This window comes from Engraulis encrasicolus, chromosome 17, assembly GCF_034702125.1.
Source record: "Engraulis encrasicolus isolate BLACKSEA-1 chromosome 17, IST_EnEncr_1.0, whole genome shotgun sequence".
Taxonomy (NCBI): domain Eukaryota; kingdom Metazoa; phylum Chordata; class Actinopteri; order Clupeiformes; family Engraulidae; genus Engraulis; species Engraulis encrasicolus.
Window position 1 is genome coordinate 41,536,827 of NC_085873.1, and position 20,032 is coordinate 41,556,858.

Genomic DNA, 20,032 nt, shown 5'->3' on the forward strand with positions numbered 1-20,032 from the left:
TAGAGTATGGTATGTGTGTGTGTGAGGAAACCTTATTTCCGATGTTACCATCTCCATGCATACTCACTATTTTTCTACAGCCTTTGTCTAAGGTCACATACGTAACTGTATTCTTTATTTAAAATCAGTTAAATGGAATTATGCTCCATTTTATTGCAAACATGTAAAACGTCTTATCTTAAAGGACACATAAAGCAGAAAGTGATGGTTAAAGTGGTAATGGACAAACAAGAGAGTGGTAATGATTAATTCACAACCAAAAAGGAGTGTGATAAATACCTGGCAAGAAAGCTGGTCTGCATGGCTTTCAACCGCTGACGTTAATTAGTGTCATTAAGCAAAAGTTTGAAGTTTTGGTGATGAAAAAGACTGTGCGGCTCTGTCCCCCTTTCTACCATCTGTTCTACTGCCTCGACAACTAATGAGTCTGTCCCCATCCAGCCTGCGACCATCATTTAATTCTGTCCTATTAGTCCTGGTGGGGAAATGTCTACCTTGTTTAGTTGTGACCTCTTTGTTGTAAAGACAAACTGCATGAGGCTCAGACGACCTGTTTATATCGCTCTCTGAATGCCAGTTGCCAGTTGCTTCACCAGGTAGGAAATTGTTGATGCCAATCGGCTCTTTGCATAATACATTGCCATTTAATTGTTAATGGTTATTGGTTATAGGTGTGCAAGCACTCTGGTGTGACAAAGTGTTGAGAGGTTTTAAGTGTTGGTGTTTCAGTGAATGCAATAAAGAACCTTACAATATTTTATTGCTGCACAAACTATTTTTCAGTTAGTAAACCGTTCAATGGCTTGTGACATGGTGAATGAGCTCATCCAAACAAGCAATGGTAAGTTGCAGTGTATAGCTTTAAAACCCGACTCCATTAAAGGTCCATGCATGAAGCCTCGTCATCAGCAAATCAGCACCTAACCCTATCCATCTCCACTCACCCTCCTGGCCGAGAGCATATTGTGTGCATATCCGTCAGGGTTCAGTGAAGGAAAAACCACTGGAGCGAACACGGAGGGCTGTATATCACACTGGGGTTAGCAAAGTGCCAGTCAGAGTAAAGTGATATATCACAGCTGTCCAGGATGCTTGCTTGTGTGGCCTTACACATGGCACCCACTCACCCTTCTCCCCTCCAGTGTACAGTACAGTAGGTGATCTTGTAGCCTTCACACTAGAATGCATCTGACAACCTTCCAGAATGTTGCTGTGGGGAATGTTCTGAAGGGCATTGTCATTTGACCACAGTTGTCATTTGTGAGGGCCATTCTAAAAAAAATCATTTCCAAACCGAACATACACTGGGTGATAAGGAGTAACAGTGAATGTCTGCACAATATATTAAGCTCAGTGTATATTTTGCGAATATACAAGCTTATAAAAAATGTTCTGTTTAGCAAAGTTTAAATGAAGGCATCTATCAATGGGTGTGTGTGTGGGTCATTTTATAACAATTTGTCAAAAGTTATGTAGGAAATGCCAGAAGCGGTTCAGCAAAATCATGTAAATTTCCATTCTGAAGTCTCAGCATAATCTGTTTTTCAAGAGATGGAATTATATTCCAGGTACGTAATGGCGGAATTATAAAAAGTTGCCTTGATCTTAATTTGTCACTTCTGTTAAGTAGTGATATATACAGTGTTAGACCAAACAATGAAATAGCACCAAAGCTCAGAATTTGATCAATGTAATGAGTTTTGAGGGCCCAGTGTTTATATTTCGCCTAGGGCCCCAAAATGGCTTGATCTGCCCCTGGTCTGCACTACCCCACTATCTTATCTGTACAAGGCCTCCTCTGCCAACTCCTCTCTCAATTCGCCAACTTTGCTCTCTCTCCCTCTCTCTCTCTCTCTCTCTCTCTCTCTCTCTCTCTCTCTCTCTCGCACTGCTGGCAAGACCTCCCTCAGTGTTCTCTCTCTCTCTCTAGCAACTTTTGTAATCTTCTGGCCAACTACTACTCCTTCTTTTCATCCTGCCCTCCAAGGCAGCCCATCCTCCTAAAGAGTCCTCCTCTGCCTCTTCATCTTATCTCCTCTCCTCTCCATCAAAGTCTGTGCAGAACAGTTCTGTGAGCTGGGTGCCGCTAGAGAGATCACCACTATGGCAAAGACTCTGTTTGGGGGCCGGAACATTAGATCAGTGATTCTCAAAGTGTGGTCCGGGGACCGCTAGTGGCCCGCGACAGAGCTGAGGTGGTCCTCAAAGGGATTTCTACTTTTCCAACATAAGCAAGCTGAAGGCTATATTTGTAACATTATTACAAAGCCAAACATGTCTGAAGTCATATTTTCACCACAATAAGGCTTGTAAATGTGAATAAAAAGTAAGTGATCTGCATCAAAAATTAACAGTGTCGAATAGTACCCGTCAACTGTCAATTCAGTTAATAGGTGGTCCCTGAACATTTTTGGGGGGACAAAGTGGTCCCCGGTCTGAAAAAGTTTGAGAATCACTGTATTAGATCAATGTGTCGAACCCAACTTGTTTGCAAAATTGGTTTGTTATTTGTGAAAGAGAGAAGCGTGTTTGTGTGAGATATTAGAGGAGAGAAAGATAGAGGAGATAAAAGGATAGAACAGAATGTGGCAAATGAAAGAATGTAAAAAATAGGTATATGAAATGAGAAAGGAAAGTATGGAGAGGATTGAGTTAGGGTGTGTGATCGTGTGTGTGTGTGTGTGTGTGTGTGTGTGTGTGTGTGTGTGTGTGTGTGCGTGTGTGTGTGTGTGTGTGTGTGTGTGTGTGTGCGTGTGTGTGTGTGTGTGTGTGTGTGTGTGTGAGAGAGTGAGTGAGTGAGTGAGTGAGTGCGAGAGAGAGAGAGAGAGAGAGAGAGAGAGAGAGAGAGAGAGAGAGAGAGAGAGAGAGAGAGAGAGAGAGAGAGAGAGAGACAGAGAGAGAGAGAGAGAGAGAGAGAGAGAGAGAGAGAGAGAGAGAGAGAGAGAGAGACTGCCAAGTGATGAAAAGAAAGGCGAAGTTTGAAATCTGTCCCCTTTGTATTCCACCACGTAAATAACTAAAAGGCTCTGCACAGTAAATTATGCAGTGTTAATTCAACACTTAGAGAGTCAATTTAACACATTCTGGAGTGTATTTGGTCCCACAGTACTCTCTAAGTGTTGATTATTTCACTGTGTGCATTCTCCCCAGGGAGCCACTCCAATTACATTGCAGAGCAATATGACCCCCAACCCTACACACAACACACAGTCTCTACAATATACTGCATGAAAACCCCTACTGTTTGTATACAGTCCTGACTCTCTAATTCAGTGATTCTCAAACTTTTTCAGACCGAGAACCACTTTGTCCCACCAAAAATGTTCAGGGACCACCTGTCAACTGAATTGCCATTTGACAAGTGCCAATTCGACATCGCTAAATTTGATGCAGATCACTTCGTTTTTGTTTACATTTACAAGCCTGTCTTATTATGGTGAACATATGACTTCAGACATGTTTGGCTTTGTAATAATGTTACAAATATAGCCTTCTGCTAGTGTGTCTTGGAAAAGTAGAAATCCTCTCACGGACCAACTGAGCTCTGTCGCCGACCACACTTTGAGAATCACTGCTCTAATTGGACACCACCACGAAGTGCCCACAGCAAGCCATTCAGAGGCCCAACCAATCCAATCCCAGCCAAGCCCAGCAACAGGAAGAACTTTGCAGGAAGAAATTGCCTGCACTACTAATATCATCAGCCATTGACCGGAATCCCAATGGCCATCCCATCTCAGACCATATATGCATGATAAACAAAGATAAAAATTAAATGGATATTAAACAAAACACAACTCATTTTTTCTATGTGTTGTTACAGCCAAACGCCTCTCCAAGTAACTTTTGCGAGCTGTCATCAGGGATCAAGCACAAGCAGGGCGGGCTGTGGCTCATCACAACTTGCCTGTTCCATTGGAAGTGGCACAGAAGTCAAATTGAACATCTCTCACGAGTTGTTTTATGTCCTGCCAAATAGACCCAAACAAGTGATTCTGTCCAGCGATAAAAAGGCAAATTGGAGAACCAGAATAGCTCCAAACAACATTAGCCATGGGGGTTTTAATGAAGTTCAATGGCCTAAATCCACAAATGTATCCACATTAGTTAAAAAAAAACCATTCAGATGTGCCCCACAAACTTTCACATTTCATTTTGACAAACAAATAAGAGTTTTACCGAATGGCACCACTAAACTGCTTTATGGGCTGTCACATTGTCAGTGCAATGGACACAACTGGCACCATTTCCATGTGGGTTTTTTTGATGAAACTGCTTGTTTTGTGGTCTGGGCAAAAAATGGTACAATTCAAGCGTCACTTTTGTCTTGTTATAGGCCTATTTGTTACTGGCAATCTGATTCCTCCACGGTGCATTTTCCATCCATTCATCCTAATTCAACGCACCCATTACATTGTATGTATTGGATGGGGGGCCCTTTCAGATGACTTTTGTCCTGGGCCCAGCAAAAGCTGTCAGCGGCCCTGGTTGCATCCTTGTACGCTTGTAATCAGAACTCTATGTACCATTTCTTTGTTAGGCCTGCAAATGTGCATCATCTGCCCAAACTGTATATGGAAACCCTGCTAGCCTGTCTAATGCCTCACAGTTGTCCTGCTGACTGTATAGACTCCACCTATCTTACACATGCCCGGGAGGAACACCATTCACCACTAGCCAGGCCGTGCCCTCCTAGTGACGCAACAGCTACAGCGTTGCAACTAGTCAGGTCAGGAGTCAATGTAGGTACTTTCTGAGTTCCCGCAAATAAGGGAACTCCTCACACTTTGTTGGGAAGCAAACAATCATTAGCAAACCAAGGGAGGCCATTTTGGAAATGTTGTTTAGGAAATGATCATTGTTATGCTCTTGGTCAGACCAAGTCTCGAAGAGATTTGAAAGTCGATGATAATCAGGCTAATTCACCACAGCTCTCAACACCTCCTTCTACCCCAGGCAAAATGTGTATTATTTTATTGGTACTCTGGCAAAAAAAGATAATGGATGGAGATGCATACTGTATGATATGTATACTGTATGTCATGCTGTGTGGTAATCATATTATTTATTGTGTGGTAATCATATTATTTATTATTATTATTATTGTTAATTTTATTTATTAGGTATTTAATACTGATGCAAACCTGCAGAAGAATACTGATATGAATAAATATTATCTGTGACTAATGAATGTGTGTGTACACAAATATCTTGAGTACTTCATTTGAACACATGGCGCGCACGCACGTGTCTGTGTGTGTGTGTGTGTGTGTGTGTGTGTGTGTGCGTGCGTGCGTGCGTGCGTACGTGCGTGCGTGTGTGTGTGCCTGTCTATGTGTGTGCCTGTCTGTGTGTGTGTGTGTGCGTATGTGTGATGTGTTTGGGCATGCATATGTCTGGTGTTGTGCTGATTGATGTGTCTGCCTGGTGAGTCGTCAGGGTGTTAATTATGGCACAGCCACACACAGGAAACACTCTGGCCTTGCTAGCAACACCATCATCAGCACCAGCCACCCATCCATGCAAAACAGTAAAACAGTAGACCACCACCCGCCTCTTCAACAATCAGCATTGGAGAGCCTCCATCAGCATGGAGAGTAGTGGTGTCAACAATGATCGATTCGGCGATCCGAATCGATGCGGGGCATGGACGATCCAGAATCGATCTGGCAAGTTCCAGAATCGATCCAGCAATTTTTTTAAGTTTCAATTACTTCCATGGATATTTCGGTAGCAAATGAATGTTAAATTAAATAAAAGCACTTCAAAACATTCCAAGACTGATACAGACCGATACAGAAAACAGCCAATAAATTGTTGCTCAGTATCTGACTACTTGTATTGCCTTATCATGGCTGATTAAACATTTGCTTTGCGTTCAGTAGAAATGTAATGCATTGCAATGCATTGTAGAAATGAATCGGATCAGATCGGATCGGATTGGATCTAATAGAATCGAATCGAATCGGATCTACTACCTCCCGAATCGTGATCGAATCGGATCGTGAGGGCAGTGCCGATCCACACCACTAATGGAGAGGGCATTAAAAAACTGAATCTGTATAAAAATATGTTGATTACAGTCATTAGCTGGCACCTATGATCCATAAATTAATTTTGACTTCATTTTGATCTCCCCCAACGCAGCACTAATAGACTGGCATGACGCCTGCTGAGTGCCTGGACCTTCTATGAGAATTTCAATGGTGAGGTGGATTATGGGACAACACCAAACCCACACATACAAACGGTCGAAATCACTCTCTGTGGTTTCAACAGCTAGTGTACCACAGCATTAATTCACAAAGAGATGACAAATTGTAACTGGACCACATTAAGGTACACTTGAGTACACATATGGGTCTCAAAATGTGGTTACAGCAGGGATGGGCAACTTTCATGATAAGGAGGGCCATGTTTTTTCATCGTGATCATCGGGGGGGCCAGATGACCACGGATCTGACTGCAACTTGTAGATTCGAGGTGCAATTGGATGCTCAGTGACTACAGTAAAAGTGTGGGAGTTTGGAGTTTGGGTTTAAAAAAGTCTGTTCATTATTTTCTTTTCATGGTTTATCTATGGGCCTCCAGTTGCCCATCCCTGGGATACAGGATGGAGGAACAAATAGTTGGATGGTGAGATGAATGAGTTTAGTAATTAAGAGGATATAGAAAAATGCTTTTAAAAGTACAAAATCAGATCACCTGCAATTTTGACTTCAAGAAGCTGACTGACTTTAACCTGAGCAGAGGCAAAATGTGTTTCCCCACTGACAATCAGCTTCTGATTCTCACTGAAATTGAAACTTAATAAGTCTCTTCCATGCATAGATGTATTGTATTCAATCTCCAAAAGGGAGTCTACATCTTACGGTAACGCTTAGACACATAGACACATAGACACATAGACGCGAACTTGGCCAAGCAACGTGAACTTCGCCATTCATTCCTATGAAGGGGGCGAAGGCAAGAGAAGAGGAGCGAACGAAGCGAAGCAAAATTATTTCACCAAGTTTAATATTATGAAAATGAGGAGCAAATTTCGCCTTCGGAGGCCAAACAAATCAACAACATAATTGTTTCATACCATTTGATTCACTGTGGCAACTATGATGACAGTTGAGCTGTCAGAATGGAACCCTGAATTTCGCCTCTCTTTGAGTGCGTTTTAATATGCGACCTTTCCTCCTCCACTTGCCTCCTCCACTTGCTTCTCGTCATGATGACATCACTGACAACAGCATTATATTTCAATATCTTGCAAAAGCTCAATTGTAAAGTCTTTTTCTCATTTGCAATTGGGATGGTGAATGAAAAACAGTCCCTCAAAAGTTGTTGTGACGAGGCTGACAGCTGGGAAACTTTATCGTTTTCTCCACGGAGGAGGGGCCAGGAGGCGGGACGAGGAGACAAGCACAAGTGGAGGAGGCAAGGTCACATATTGGGATGTACCCATTGCCTCGCTTGTTTCGCCTGCTATGTGTCCCTAGCATTAACTGTTTTGACCTCTTGAGTTCATGGAGCAGACTTACTGTAACCTGAGCTGTGGTGAAATGAGGCTGAGTGTTCCAACTGCCCTACAAAATGCTGATATCACTCCTGCTTGGTTACCCAGCAACTAAATTCAAATGTCCTCATATGAACCCACCTTTTTAAAAAAGTCTTATTGATAGCTACGTCAAAAACACGGTTATTGTCGCATCTAAAGATTTCACCTCATTGAGTCTGGCTATGATCTCAGACACCGATAGTATTGGGAAAAAAAACAATGCTGATTTAGATAGCTCAGAAAGCCTAGTAGATGAAGTCCACAAATCATAGAGAAACTGTGAAAAGGGCCTGTGGCTGGTAGTAAGTACAGCATAGGTCAGTGATTCTCAAAGTGTGGTCCGGGGACCACTAGTGGTCCGCAACAGAGCTCAGATGATCCACGAGGGGATTTCTTCTTTTCCAAGATGAGCTATTAGTAGTAGTAGGCTATATTTGTAACATTTTCATGTTTTCAACACCATAAGACAGCCAGTCGTATAATGTGAATAAAAAGTAAGAGATCTGCATCAAAATTAGCAGTGTCAAATTAGCACCCATCAAACTGCTAATTCAGTTGACAGGTGGTCCCTGATCATTTTTGGGGGGACAAAGTGGTCCTCGGTCTGAAAAAGTTTGAGAAACACTGGCATAGGTGGATCTCTCGAAGAATATCAGCTCTGGCTGTTAAAAGGTGACATGATAAGTGCTCAGACAAATGACTCGAATTGGAATAGAAAAATAGGGCTCCTTGCAGTGCACTGAGCGTCATAACATGATGATGCTAAATAGCTTATCTGAAATCTGTTCATGTCTCACTACCCAGAGCTTTTTCTCTCGTCACAATAAACATAACATGAAAATGCAGTAGATGCAGTGTAGCGTGGCGGTTCAAATACAGCATTTTTTACCTCAATGAGAGCAACAAACGTGGAGAGTGCAAACAATGTCGCCCTATACCGGCCACTACCAGAGTCAAAGCTGGGTCCTCAGAATAACTTAAACGTGATGTCAGGTGAGATAAAATCCAAACTAGGCAGGGGGTCAGTACAGTAGCGTACCCTTATAAGGCGTGAAGATGGTTGGAAAAGAGGTCACTTGCACTGTAGCCGTCTTGGTGCTCACTAGGGATGCAAATTATCGATTAATTCATTAATCATTAGTTGATAGTATTATCGATCGACTTACGATTAATTGATAAGCGGCGTTCCCCCCCCCCCCCCCCCGAAATCTCAATGTTTCTCGGAAATAAACTACTAAATATAAAACATGTACATAAAACATAAATCAATTATTAATCACATATTTCCACTATTCACACCCCTCTTCACACTCTACATATGCCCATTTCACCTGGGTCTCTTGTCGTTTGAATTGTCGATTAATTGCAATGAATGTTTTTAATCGATTAATGCATTGGTCGATTAAAGTCGATTAATCGATTCATCATTTGCATCCCTAGTGCTCACAGTCCAGGACTGTAGATAGTAGGCCTACAGTAGGAAACAAGTTGGTCCACTTCGGAGAGACTGGGCTGGATAACTGGATGTCTTCTTCAGAATCAAATAATTGCACCTCAACACTTCAGTAAGTCTTTTTTTCTCCCTTAATTTCATACAGAGATAATAAAGTCTCTCACCTCATTCACGGCTACATAGTAGCGTGGTTGCTGAAATCGAGGGATATTGTCGTTGCGGTCCCTCACTACGATCCTGACCTCATGAAGGATCACCGTGCCCACCAGCTCATTTGTGCACTGGACCTGCACCACGATAGATTGGATGTAGGATGGAGGCTGCAGGGGGGGGGGAAGAATGGCAAAAACATGTCAAAGTACGTAAATGAAGTAAGTGTCAAAGGTCAAAGGAAAACTTACTGCTACATTATTTCTAAGTGGTTTGCAGAAAGGATATGCAGTAAGTTCTTTAGTTTTCTGTCAAACCACTGTGAACCGGACAACACACCATATGAAAATATGGAGAAAAAAATGGCAAAAAGAAAAAGTTCAGTTTATTCATGAATGTTCAACTTGGTTTCCACCCTTTCCCATGTTATAGCTTAGAAAAAATATCCAAAAAGTCAGAGAATGTGCGCACATCAGGTGCTGGACCAAAAATAAGGCACCGTTTGGTGCTCCCAAATATTTAATAGCGTAACGTTTCGAGGTATTACATTTTTGGGAGCATCAAACAGTGTTGCGGTCCTTAATTTTCCTTTCAATTACAAAATATATACCTACATCTTTACACATCTTTCTGAGAACACCTATTATTACGCCCTCATTATCCCCACTTACATCTCTGTCCAGAACCCTGCCGGTGCTGTTGAGATAGAGTCGCTGTTTGACTGGGTCCAGGATGACCCAGTGGTCGTAGTTGTCACGTAGTGAGAGAGAGATGGTCCTGTCCGGGTCCTCCGCCCGCCCGTTGATCTGCATGTTCTCCACCAACAACGTGCCTGTAACACACAAAAAAAGAGATCATTCCCGTGAGTCTTCCCATTACTTTTACAGTACTTATAATACGTACAATTGCCCGGTGCTCGTCTACATATGTAGTATATATTAGTTCAAAAATAGAACTTTTGCCACCGTCAAGTTGAGCTTCTGCTCCCATCAACTCAAACAACAAGACAGGAAGTATCAAACATTTCTGACAGCAATGCTATGTTTCAAGCTCAGGGGTCCCCTAGATCAGTGTTTCTCAACCTTTTTTGTTGCGTGTACCCCCTGAGCCTTTTTGCTGTGCCATGAGTACCCCCTAATTCGTGCTGTATGTAACTTTCTCTATACCAATGTGACTATACTCCATACATTTGTTAAAATTTCAAATTTCCAAGTACCCCCTGCAGTTTGCTCGCGTACCCCTAGTGGTACACGTACCCCTGGTTGGGAACCACTGCCCTAGATAGTGCACATTATTGCATCATTTCATATTTACCCTTAAAGGGACACTGTGCAGGAAATGGTCAAAAAAGGTACTGCAACTATGCTGCTCATTGAAACTGGGCTGCCTATTGCCAAATTTGATCTTTACATGAAAGTTTATTAAGGATACACAAATATTTTCTACTATGGTCCAAGTACAGTCATTTTTGCAGCTAAAAATGGCTATTTTTGGAAATTCAAAATGGCGGACCATGGAGAAGATCCCCCTTTTCATGTAAGAAAAGTGCAATTTTTCCAGTCATTATGAATACTTTGAATTTGATGGTGGTGTTAAGTATTCATGAAAAAGGTAACATTAGTGAATGGGCAGAATGAATTCTGGAAATAAACAACTAAAAATCTCACACAGTGTCCCTTTAAAACCATTCTGAACAGTTGTCAGAGAGTCTGCACACCAAGCTCCCGTTTCTCTTATTTTAATGTGACGTCTGATGAAGGCCATGCTGCCCGAAACGTCACATTCAAATAAGAGAAAAGGGGGCTTGGTGTGCAGACTTTATTTACATTTTTCGTGTGACTTTGCTAGTCCTGCAACCAAAACTTTTTTTGAGACGGGATGTGCGTGTTTCTTTCTTTGTTATAGTTGTCAGAGAGTGTCAACAACACCAGAGATATGACGGGAACGGCAAGCAGAGCTGTGGTTTTTGTGTTAAGGGGCAGCCATGTCTCAGTGGTTAGAGCACACCTTTAAGTCAGAGGGTTGCCGGTTAAAATCCCACCCTTAACAGCACCATCATCCATGGTTGAAGTGCCCTTGGGCAAGGCACTTAACCCCGCATAGCCCCAGGGCCTGTAACCAATACCTTGAACCTAAATAAGTGTAAGTCGCTTTGTATACAAGCGTCAACTAAGTGTAATGTAATGTTATAATGTAATGAGTCATTGTCCAGGTTTCTGTCACTCAGTGAGTGATGTGATTGCAGGAGTCAATCTGGGTTCAGAAAGTAGCAAACCTGCCTTTCATTTCATCCCAAAACTTCTATATACGTACAGTATATCAGCAGCAGATACTGTAATAAGCAGTCAACAGATAGCCAGGCCATGCCCTCCTAGTGACGCGCCACCTTTGCCATTGCTTCTAGTCAGGCCAAGAGCAATGTAAATACCGTTCCTGATCTCAAGAAAAATCTGGAACTCAACCCACTTTGTCAAAAACCAGTCAACCAGTAGCAAATCTATGCAGGCGGGTCAACCATGCTCTTTGGGAAATGTTAATTGTTATGCTCTTGGTCAGACCAAGTCTCGAAGAGATTTGAAAGTCGAAGATAATCAGGCTATTAAACAGAGGTAGATCAGCTTTTCAGTAGAAGGCAGAAGCAACAAATGGAAACGGATTTAACTTTGTGAACCCAGGACTGACACCTCTTGATGCGATTTGTCTGACACCTCATCATATCCTCTCATTAGGCCTACTGTAAGTGACTTTTGTATTGAACACCAGCAAAGCTGACAGTGACAGCTGGTGCCTATTGTCTGCCAAGACAGATGCTGAACAACATGTTAAGCTTTGGATCATGCTAATGACACTCAACAATCACCCATCTGGGGCCTATAGGCTACCATGCCGCATTCCCCGGGGGTAGGAACTTCCCAATATGCAACCAGGAGGAAGCTACCTCCCACTTGAAAACGTTCCAACCAGCTAACTTCAACTATTCCAATGACTGTGCACTGTCATTGCTGTGTTGACGTCACGATTTCGAAGTCAGGGTACTTCGATTTGGCCCCAGCTTGCGGCTTGAACATTCCGCTTCAACAAGTGTTCCAATGTATTTCAGCAAGTAGGAGGTCAGAAATATCCCATCTCCCACTGTTGTGCAATGCGGCATAAGAGGCTGGTTCAGGAGTACACCAGGTTAAGTTTAGAGGTAAATCGTCTAATAGAAGAGCCTGGAGTCCTGATTTTATTTAGGAAATGAGGACTCCAGGCTCTTCTATTAGATGATTTACCTCTTACCCTAACCTGGTTTACTCCTGAGCCAGCTTCGTAGCATATAGGCCCCTGGTGGAACAAGCTACAGCAGCTCAGCAGAGGATTCAGATGTTTATTTTGCAACTTGAGGATAAACTTCAGGATACATGACACTACATTTTCTCTCTGACAACAACAATAAATAATTTTTTTCCTGTTGCCCTAGCAGTCCTCCACTCCAGTGTAGTTATTGCGGTCATTACCCATAGAAGTGGATTCAGAAGTGCCTTTCACCGAACAACTAAAGCAATTAAAAAGTAGGTCAACAGACATAGCATGTGCAAGCCGGTTTCTGACCAGCAGACAGATAGACCACCTGACGTAGGGGTGTATAGAGTCGCTGCACGTGACAAAAACCTACTTAGACAGTTCAGTGGCAGTATGATCCCACTGCCCCCACACACACACACAACCCCACCCACCCACCCAACTCAATCCCTGATCAACCCCATGGCCTTCTTTAAGACACCTCTCCTCTGGCCAGCAGTATAAGTTTAGTGTAGCATTAGTGCTCAGTCAAGACTCATCTAGCCCTTGCGTAGCCTTAACCACAGGTGGTCCTTCCCATGCATACAAGTGTAAAGGAATGTCACACACGGTATATTCCACCAACAAACTTTAATGCAACAACAGAGCAGATAGTTGTCATATTTCATGTGAAACTGCATAACATTAAAATTATGTCGGAGGCCGGATAAGAAGTCCTCAAGGACGGTAAATGGCCCTCGAGGCATAGGTTACCCCAGGGGGGCCGCTAGGGGGGGGAAAGTGGTACAGATTCTAAGGGCCCAAGCACTGATAGGAGCCCTTAAGGGGGCCCAAGCACTGAGAGGGGCCCTTAAGGGGGCCCAAAATTCGAATCTTTCATGGGGCCCAACATTTCTGGCAGCGCCCCTGGGTTACCCACCCCTGGATCTACAGGGTAAACTGCAAATTGCTTTGTTGCCAATTGATGTTCATTAAAGCATCAGACAATATGGCGGCGGTCAAATTAGGCCACTTGCTCCAATAGAATGGGGTTGTCAATGCAACATCTAGTCTAAAATATACAGTGTAAGCTCCCCATGCATGCGATTAACCATATCTTAATAGCAGTGGTGTCTCTCCAAAGGCCACTTATTATCCACAAATGAAGTTAAACATAGTCTCTGAACAATTTCGTTCTGGGCACAAGAAAGAAAAAAGAAAAACACTCAACTGAAATAATTATCATGCTTATAGTCCCTGAGCTGAAACATTAATCATCCCCCAATTTAAAACATTATCAAACTATTGACAGAGATACGCTTCTTTGCCACTGCTCCCACTCCTTCGTCTGCTCTCTATTCACTCCCATGGTATTGTGTTCAGGCACAATGAAGCAACACTTAATCAGATTTGATAGCTTAGTTCAGTGGGTCAGAGTGAGCCAATGCTGCGGCATTTGCTGCTCTTCTACTCTCAAAGCCAAAGGAAGACCTTTAGTCTTCAATGGAGGACTTCAATAGAGCCTTTTTCGATAGAGAGCTGAACTTTAATAGAGAGAGGACTTAATGTAGATTACCATCTAGGGACCACAATGGAAATAAGCGTTAGGGCTTTTTTGTGTAATCCCCAACTATTTCTTTCTTTTCTTTTCTTTTCTATTTCTTTGATCCAGGTGCTGCACCATGTTTTACATAAAAATGGTCAATAAGTTTCTTTCATTCATCCATTCATCCATCCATTCATTCATTCATTCATTCATTCATTCATTCATTCATTCATTCATTCATTCATTCATGCATTTCCTTCATTCATTCATAGATGGATCAGATACTTATTACTGTAAAGGGTGTGTGTCTTCATTCCCTGAACTAACGTGAAATATGAAATATGCAACATTGCTCTGGTAACACTGAATAGCTCGTTGAATCATGGAGTGCATGTCCAACTGGATAACTCTACTGTATGAATCATAACATTTCAATGGCAAAAAGGTGCACTCCTAGATATCTTCCTACTCCTAGTGCGATTACTTTCAAGAATGCTTTCAGGAGAGATGAACAAACTGACAGACTGACAGAGACAAAGAGAGAACAAGTGAGAGACAGAGAGAGAAAGAGAGAGAGAGACAGAGAGAGAGACAGAGACAGAGAGATAATAATACTGTAAGGAGAGAGAAATAAAAGAATGGAAACAAGAAAAAGGAAAAAAGAAGGGATAGAGACATATGGGATTGTCAAAGAGCTGCTTTCTGAAAGAGCTTCTCTGACAGAAAGGTCCATGCCACACACTGTTTTGTGAGGGCTTGTGAATCACTACAGTACTTGTAGGAGTGTACAGAATGTCTCTGAGCAAAGAATGGTTTTGACATAGTGTGTGTGTGTTTGTGTGTGTGTGTGTGTGTGTGTGTGTGTGTGTGTGTGTGTGTGTGTGTGTGTGTGTGTGTGTGTGTGTGTGTGTGTGTGTGTGTGTGTGTGTGTGTGTGTGTGTGTGTGTGTGTGTGTGTGTGTGTGTGCGTGCGCACGCCACTGTGCTAACAGCAAGGGAAGCTGTGTGTATGGCCGAGATGGCTGACACAAATGGTGACTGTGCTCAATGGAGATGTCCATTCATATCCTCTGGCTTGCTTCAGTTATGGACACACACACACACACACACACACACACACACACACACACACACACACACACACACACACACACACACACACACACACACACACACACACACACACACACACACACACACACACACACACACACACACACAGCCCTGCACAAAGATATTACATTTCACAAATGGCATTACAGCACACATCTCTGGCAGCCACACGCACTTTAATAAATGGAGGCCGCAACCCACATCCTTGACAAAACGCCATGTCTTTTGAAAAGCCACAAAAAGAGATGGCCACAAGACCCTAATGGTCACGAATACACACAGGGAGAGATTATGTGACAGTTTGTGTACTTTGTAAAATAAATAATACAGGACACTTAAATAAATATGAAATGTATTTTTTAAAAATAGAATAAAAGGAATAAAATATATATCACAGAAGAGGTGTCCTGGGAGAAGTCTTTAGTGAATAGGCGTTTGCAGCTGAAGGCACCAAAATCAAATAAAATCAAAAGATACTGAGGAGTATTGGCTCGAGACGCCGGCCAGAATATTGGTTCATTCTTCAGTTTGTTTGAGAAAGCAAAATGACTGTTAGCTCAGTAGTGGATTATTTCACATAAGAGTAGAGTTGTGTCCCAGGAAAAGCAAAAGCCAAGGCACGCCTGCCTGCATGTGTGCGTGTGGAGCAGTAGGATAAAAGAACAAGAAAGAAATTCTAGAGCTATAGTAGCTGGGAAGGGAGCAAAAAGAAAAATAAACTTTGAGCGTATACAGTACAACTGCTAAAAATGTGCTTGCTTCTCTGTGTGCTATCAGCACACCCCTCTCCATCACCAAAGGTCCAGTCCTAATTCCTCCTCCAGTGTCTTCTGCCCTATTAGGACCCAGATTCATTATTCTAATTCCATAGTGTACCCCTTTAACCTAACGAATCTCATGCATTAAAGGGGTATGCTACACGGATCCATTGACTTTCACTAGCTTAGCGACATACTCCCTCTTTTAACTTGTCTTAAAGCAAGACAACGCTTAACATGAAAAATAAGACACTTTACCACCTTTATAAACCTTGGCCAACGATTTTAACTGTACTAAGCCCCAACATAGTGGCATACCCCTTTAACTCTAAAGGAAATGCAAATTGATAGGAAAATACATTTAAGTGGTCGAGCAAGAAATAGGGGTTGAGTGTGTCAGTAGGTCTAACCATGAAGGATAAAGTCCTCTGAGCTTGTGAAGAATAAAATATTTTTCCCTTTCTTTTTTCCCTTGTGATAGTATCTGGCTTTTACTACTCAAAAAATAATATTCAAGACTTCAGACGCTGGTACTGATTCATTTCAAGTATATTTCAAATGCCAGACAAGGAAGACAGATAGGAAAGTGTGGAGAGGAGAGTGGAAATGGTGGCGGTGGTGGTGTTGGTGTGTGGGGGGTGGGGCACAATCTGCAAGTCAACTGTCACAAAAAAGTGGAAAAAAAGATGTCATCCGATGAGGTGGAAAAAAAGTGAATCCATTTTGTGCAATTTGGGTGTAACAATGGCTAACTACTCAGTGTACCCATCACAGCCCGCCTCCATACTTATGTGTAAAGGGGGGTAGACAGCTAGGCAGGTGAACCAGCTTTTTGTGCCTCTTTTCCACTACCAGTTTTCTGGTAGACCTACAGCTCAACACAGCGTGACTGGGCCGCCAATTTTGGCTTTATGATTGAGCTGTGTCGTGCCAATTCGAAAAGCAAAAAGTGGCGGCCGAGTCACGCTGTGTTGAGCTGTAGGCCTACCAGAAACCCGGCAGTAGAAAAGAGGCATCAGATTTCATTTCATTGTGTCCCGTGGGTTTGTGTTCGTGAGGGATGGTGTCAATAATGTGATTGATTTATAGTGGTTAGGCCAGTGACGCAGGCTTATGACCTTATGGCCCCTTAAGCTTATAGGGTAATTGCATTTGTCATGACAATGAGCGAGCTATAGGCTAAAGCCAGATCCAATCATTTTGAACTTAACAATCTCCAGGTAGAAAAAAAATGGGTTTACATGTTTACATGGCACCACTTATATCACCCAGGGTCACCTTCCAAGTAGTACAGCTTTTAAAAAACTAATAATAATACAGCAGAAGAGCCAGAATGCTGCGTGGACCACTGCTGCCCCGTTTAAGAGTCTGAGACTTGTGTTGTGGCAATCGCATTCTACTAACCAGTGATGATGGCAGTGCCAGTGCTACCAGGCAGGAGCGAAGTACATTTAAAAATAACAGTTCAATTGAAGCATTTAAGTTACGCCTGGCCAACTAAAATCTATTAAGAAAACATAACTAAATAAATTATTGCGTGAATAATATATATATATATATATATATATATATATATATATATATATATATATATATATATATATATATATATATATATATATATATATATATATATATATATTTAATTACAGTATACAGCAAAGCCAGGCACTCTATACAAATGGAAGAGCAGTAGTCTAGTTTTTGACATAATAAGTGACTGTATGCTAGATGTTTTTTTGGTCTAAACCTTCTGAATCTTGTGGATTTTATGCCATTCTGATATTTGATCTTTGCTATTGTCTTTTTAATTCAATTTACTTATCTGTCTGTCTATCTATCTATCTATCTATCTATCTATCTATCTATCTATCTATCTATCTATCTATCTATCTATCTATCTATCTATCTATCTATCTATCTATCTATCTATCTCTCTCTCTCTCTCTCTCTCTCTCTCTCTCTCTCTCTCTCTCTCTCTCTCTCTCTCTCTCTCTCTCTCTCTCTCTGTATGTCTGTCTGTCTGTCTGTCTGTCTAACTCTCTCTCTCTCTCTCTCTCTCTCTCTCTCTCTCTATCGCTCTATCGCTCTATCTATCTATCTATCTATCTATCTATCTATCTATCTATCTATCTATCTATCTATCTACTGGTGATCGCTAGACATTTTGCCAGTGCACCTGTAACATGTGGTAATAGCACCCTGGCATTAGCAACTACAGCCACATGTGGTAATAGCACCCTAGCATTAGCAACTACAGCCACTGCTTTTGTTTTCTCTGACAAAGATAGCTGTTTTTAGCCAGGGTCCATCCATATTCTGCTCAAAACATCAAACACACACCTTCCTTTGCCTGAAACTTTTGTGTGCGTGTTTGCAGGTGTGTGTGTGTGTGTGTGTGTGTGTGTGTGTGTGTGTGTGTGTGTGTGTGTGTGTGTGTGTGTGTGTGTGTGTGTCAGTGTGTGTGTGTGTGTGTGTGCGTGTGTGTGTGTGTGTGTGTGTGTGTGTGTGTGTGTGTGTGTGTGTGTGTGTGTGTGTGTGTGTGTGTGTGTGTGTGTGTGTGTGTCAGTGTGCATGTGTGTGTGTGAGTATGTGCGTGTGTGTGTGTGTGTGTGTGAGTGTGTGTGTGTGTGCATGTGTGTCAGTGTGCGTGTTTGTGTGCGAGCGTGCATACGGGAATGAGTGCATGCGTGTGTCTGCAGGGGGTTCAAATTTGGCCAGATGGATTTTCTGGTGTCGTGCTGTTAGCTTGATGGGCATATTTTTGGCTGTCGTCCATCCCACCCACTCTCTCCCCAAGTTCATTTTTTTTCTTCACAGATTTTTCTTCCATTATTTATTCCTTCTGTCCTTATTCCAGTCTGTACCCCTGTTGTGGCTGGCTTTGAGAAAGTAAGCCAGTGAATGAAAGCCTTCTTTTCCATCTCCCCCTCCCTCTCTCTCTCCTCCCTCTGAGCCTCCTCATATCCCCCTTTCCTCTCCCTCTACCCCTGTTCATATTCCCCTCCCCCTAACTGCATTACGCCCCCCCCACTTCTCTCCCTGTCTTCCTCCCTTCTTAAACTTCCCTTTTTCGCTACTTTGACCTATACCACCCCCACCTTCTATTCTTTCTCTCCCCATCACCCTTCCCTCCTCTCAGCCCCCATTAATTTCCCCGCCTTCCTCCTACATCTTCCTCACCTTCTTGCCGTTATACCCATTCTCTAACCCCTTCCCCTCCTCTTTCCTTCTCCACCCTGCCAAGTTGCCAGCTATAGAGCTCGAAAGTCCCGCCCCTCAGTTCCGCGTTTCACGGGACCTAAGCTGACCATCTAACAACATGGTAGAGAGTAAATATCTTCTGATCTCAGTCATGATATGCGCTTTGCTACAAATATGCTGTTTAAGAGGCTAGATAAAGATTATTCATGCAGAAGTATCAATGTTTTGTTCCGAGGCCGTCGGCATGAAAAATGTGAAGAAACACAGCTTTCTAAAAAGTTTGGGGGTTCGTATGAAAAATCAAGCAAAAATATCAGAAACAACATATATGGAGCTCGTGGCACAACTCGAAGGGGATCGAAATATCATTTTAATACCGCCATTGGATAACATGCTACGATTTTCGGCTAAAAACGCCGTTGAGGTCCCATGAAATCGGGGGAAGTGACGTCACTTTCGAGCTCTATGTACCCAGTCTGCACTGTGCTGAGGGGAGGGTAGGGGAGGGGAGGGGAGTGGAGGGGAGGGAGGAGAGGAGGGCAGGGGAGGGGAGGGGAGGAGAGGGAGGGGAGGGGAGGGGAGGGGAGGGGAGTGGAGGGGTGGGGAGGGTAGGAGAGGGGAGAGGGGAGTGGAGTGGAGGGGAGAGGAGGAATGAGGGGAGGGGAGAGGGCAGTGGAGTGGAGGGGAGGGGAGGGGAGTGGAATGGAATGGAGTGGAGGGGAGTGGAGTGGAGGGGAGGGGAGGGGAGGGGAGGGGAGGCCCCCCAGAGCTCCCGGCTAGCAGCTACTGGATACCGTCAGACCACCTGTGGGCATGGTTGAGACGAGGCCAATGTAACGGAGGCCAACTAGCAGAGTGTGGCGTGGAACGTTAGTAAACCTCCCTCCCGAAGCCTCAATACAGAGTGCGTCTTAATATGCGACCTTGCCTCCTCCACTTGCGCTTGTCTCCTCGTCCCGCCTCCTGGCCCCTCCTCCGTGGAGAAAACGATAAAGTTTC

At 43.0% G+C, this 20,032-nt stretch overlaps 1 protein-coding gene across 1 annotated transcript in view; it reads right to left on the reverse strand.

Moving 5' to 3' along the window:
* pcdh15b (protocadherin-related 15b) overlaps positions 1-20,032 on the reverse strand; it is a 225,974-nt gene that overhangs the window by 179,855 nt on the left and 26,087 nt on the right. Inside the window, exons 4-5 of the mRNA XM_063220981.1 lie at positions 9,824-9,984; positions 9,167-9,322 (exon numbers count right to left, since the gene is read on the reverse strand). Of these exons, the coding sequence (XP_063077051.1) occupies positions 9,167-9,322; positions 9,824-9,984 (317 nt within the window). The remainder of the gene's footprint in view (positions 1-9,166; positions 9,323-9,823; positions 9,985-20,032) is intronic.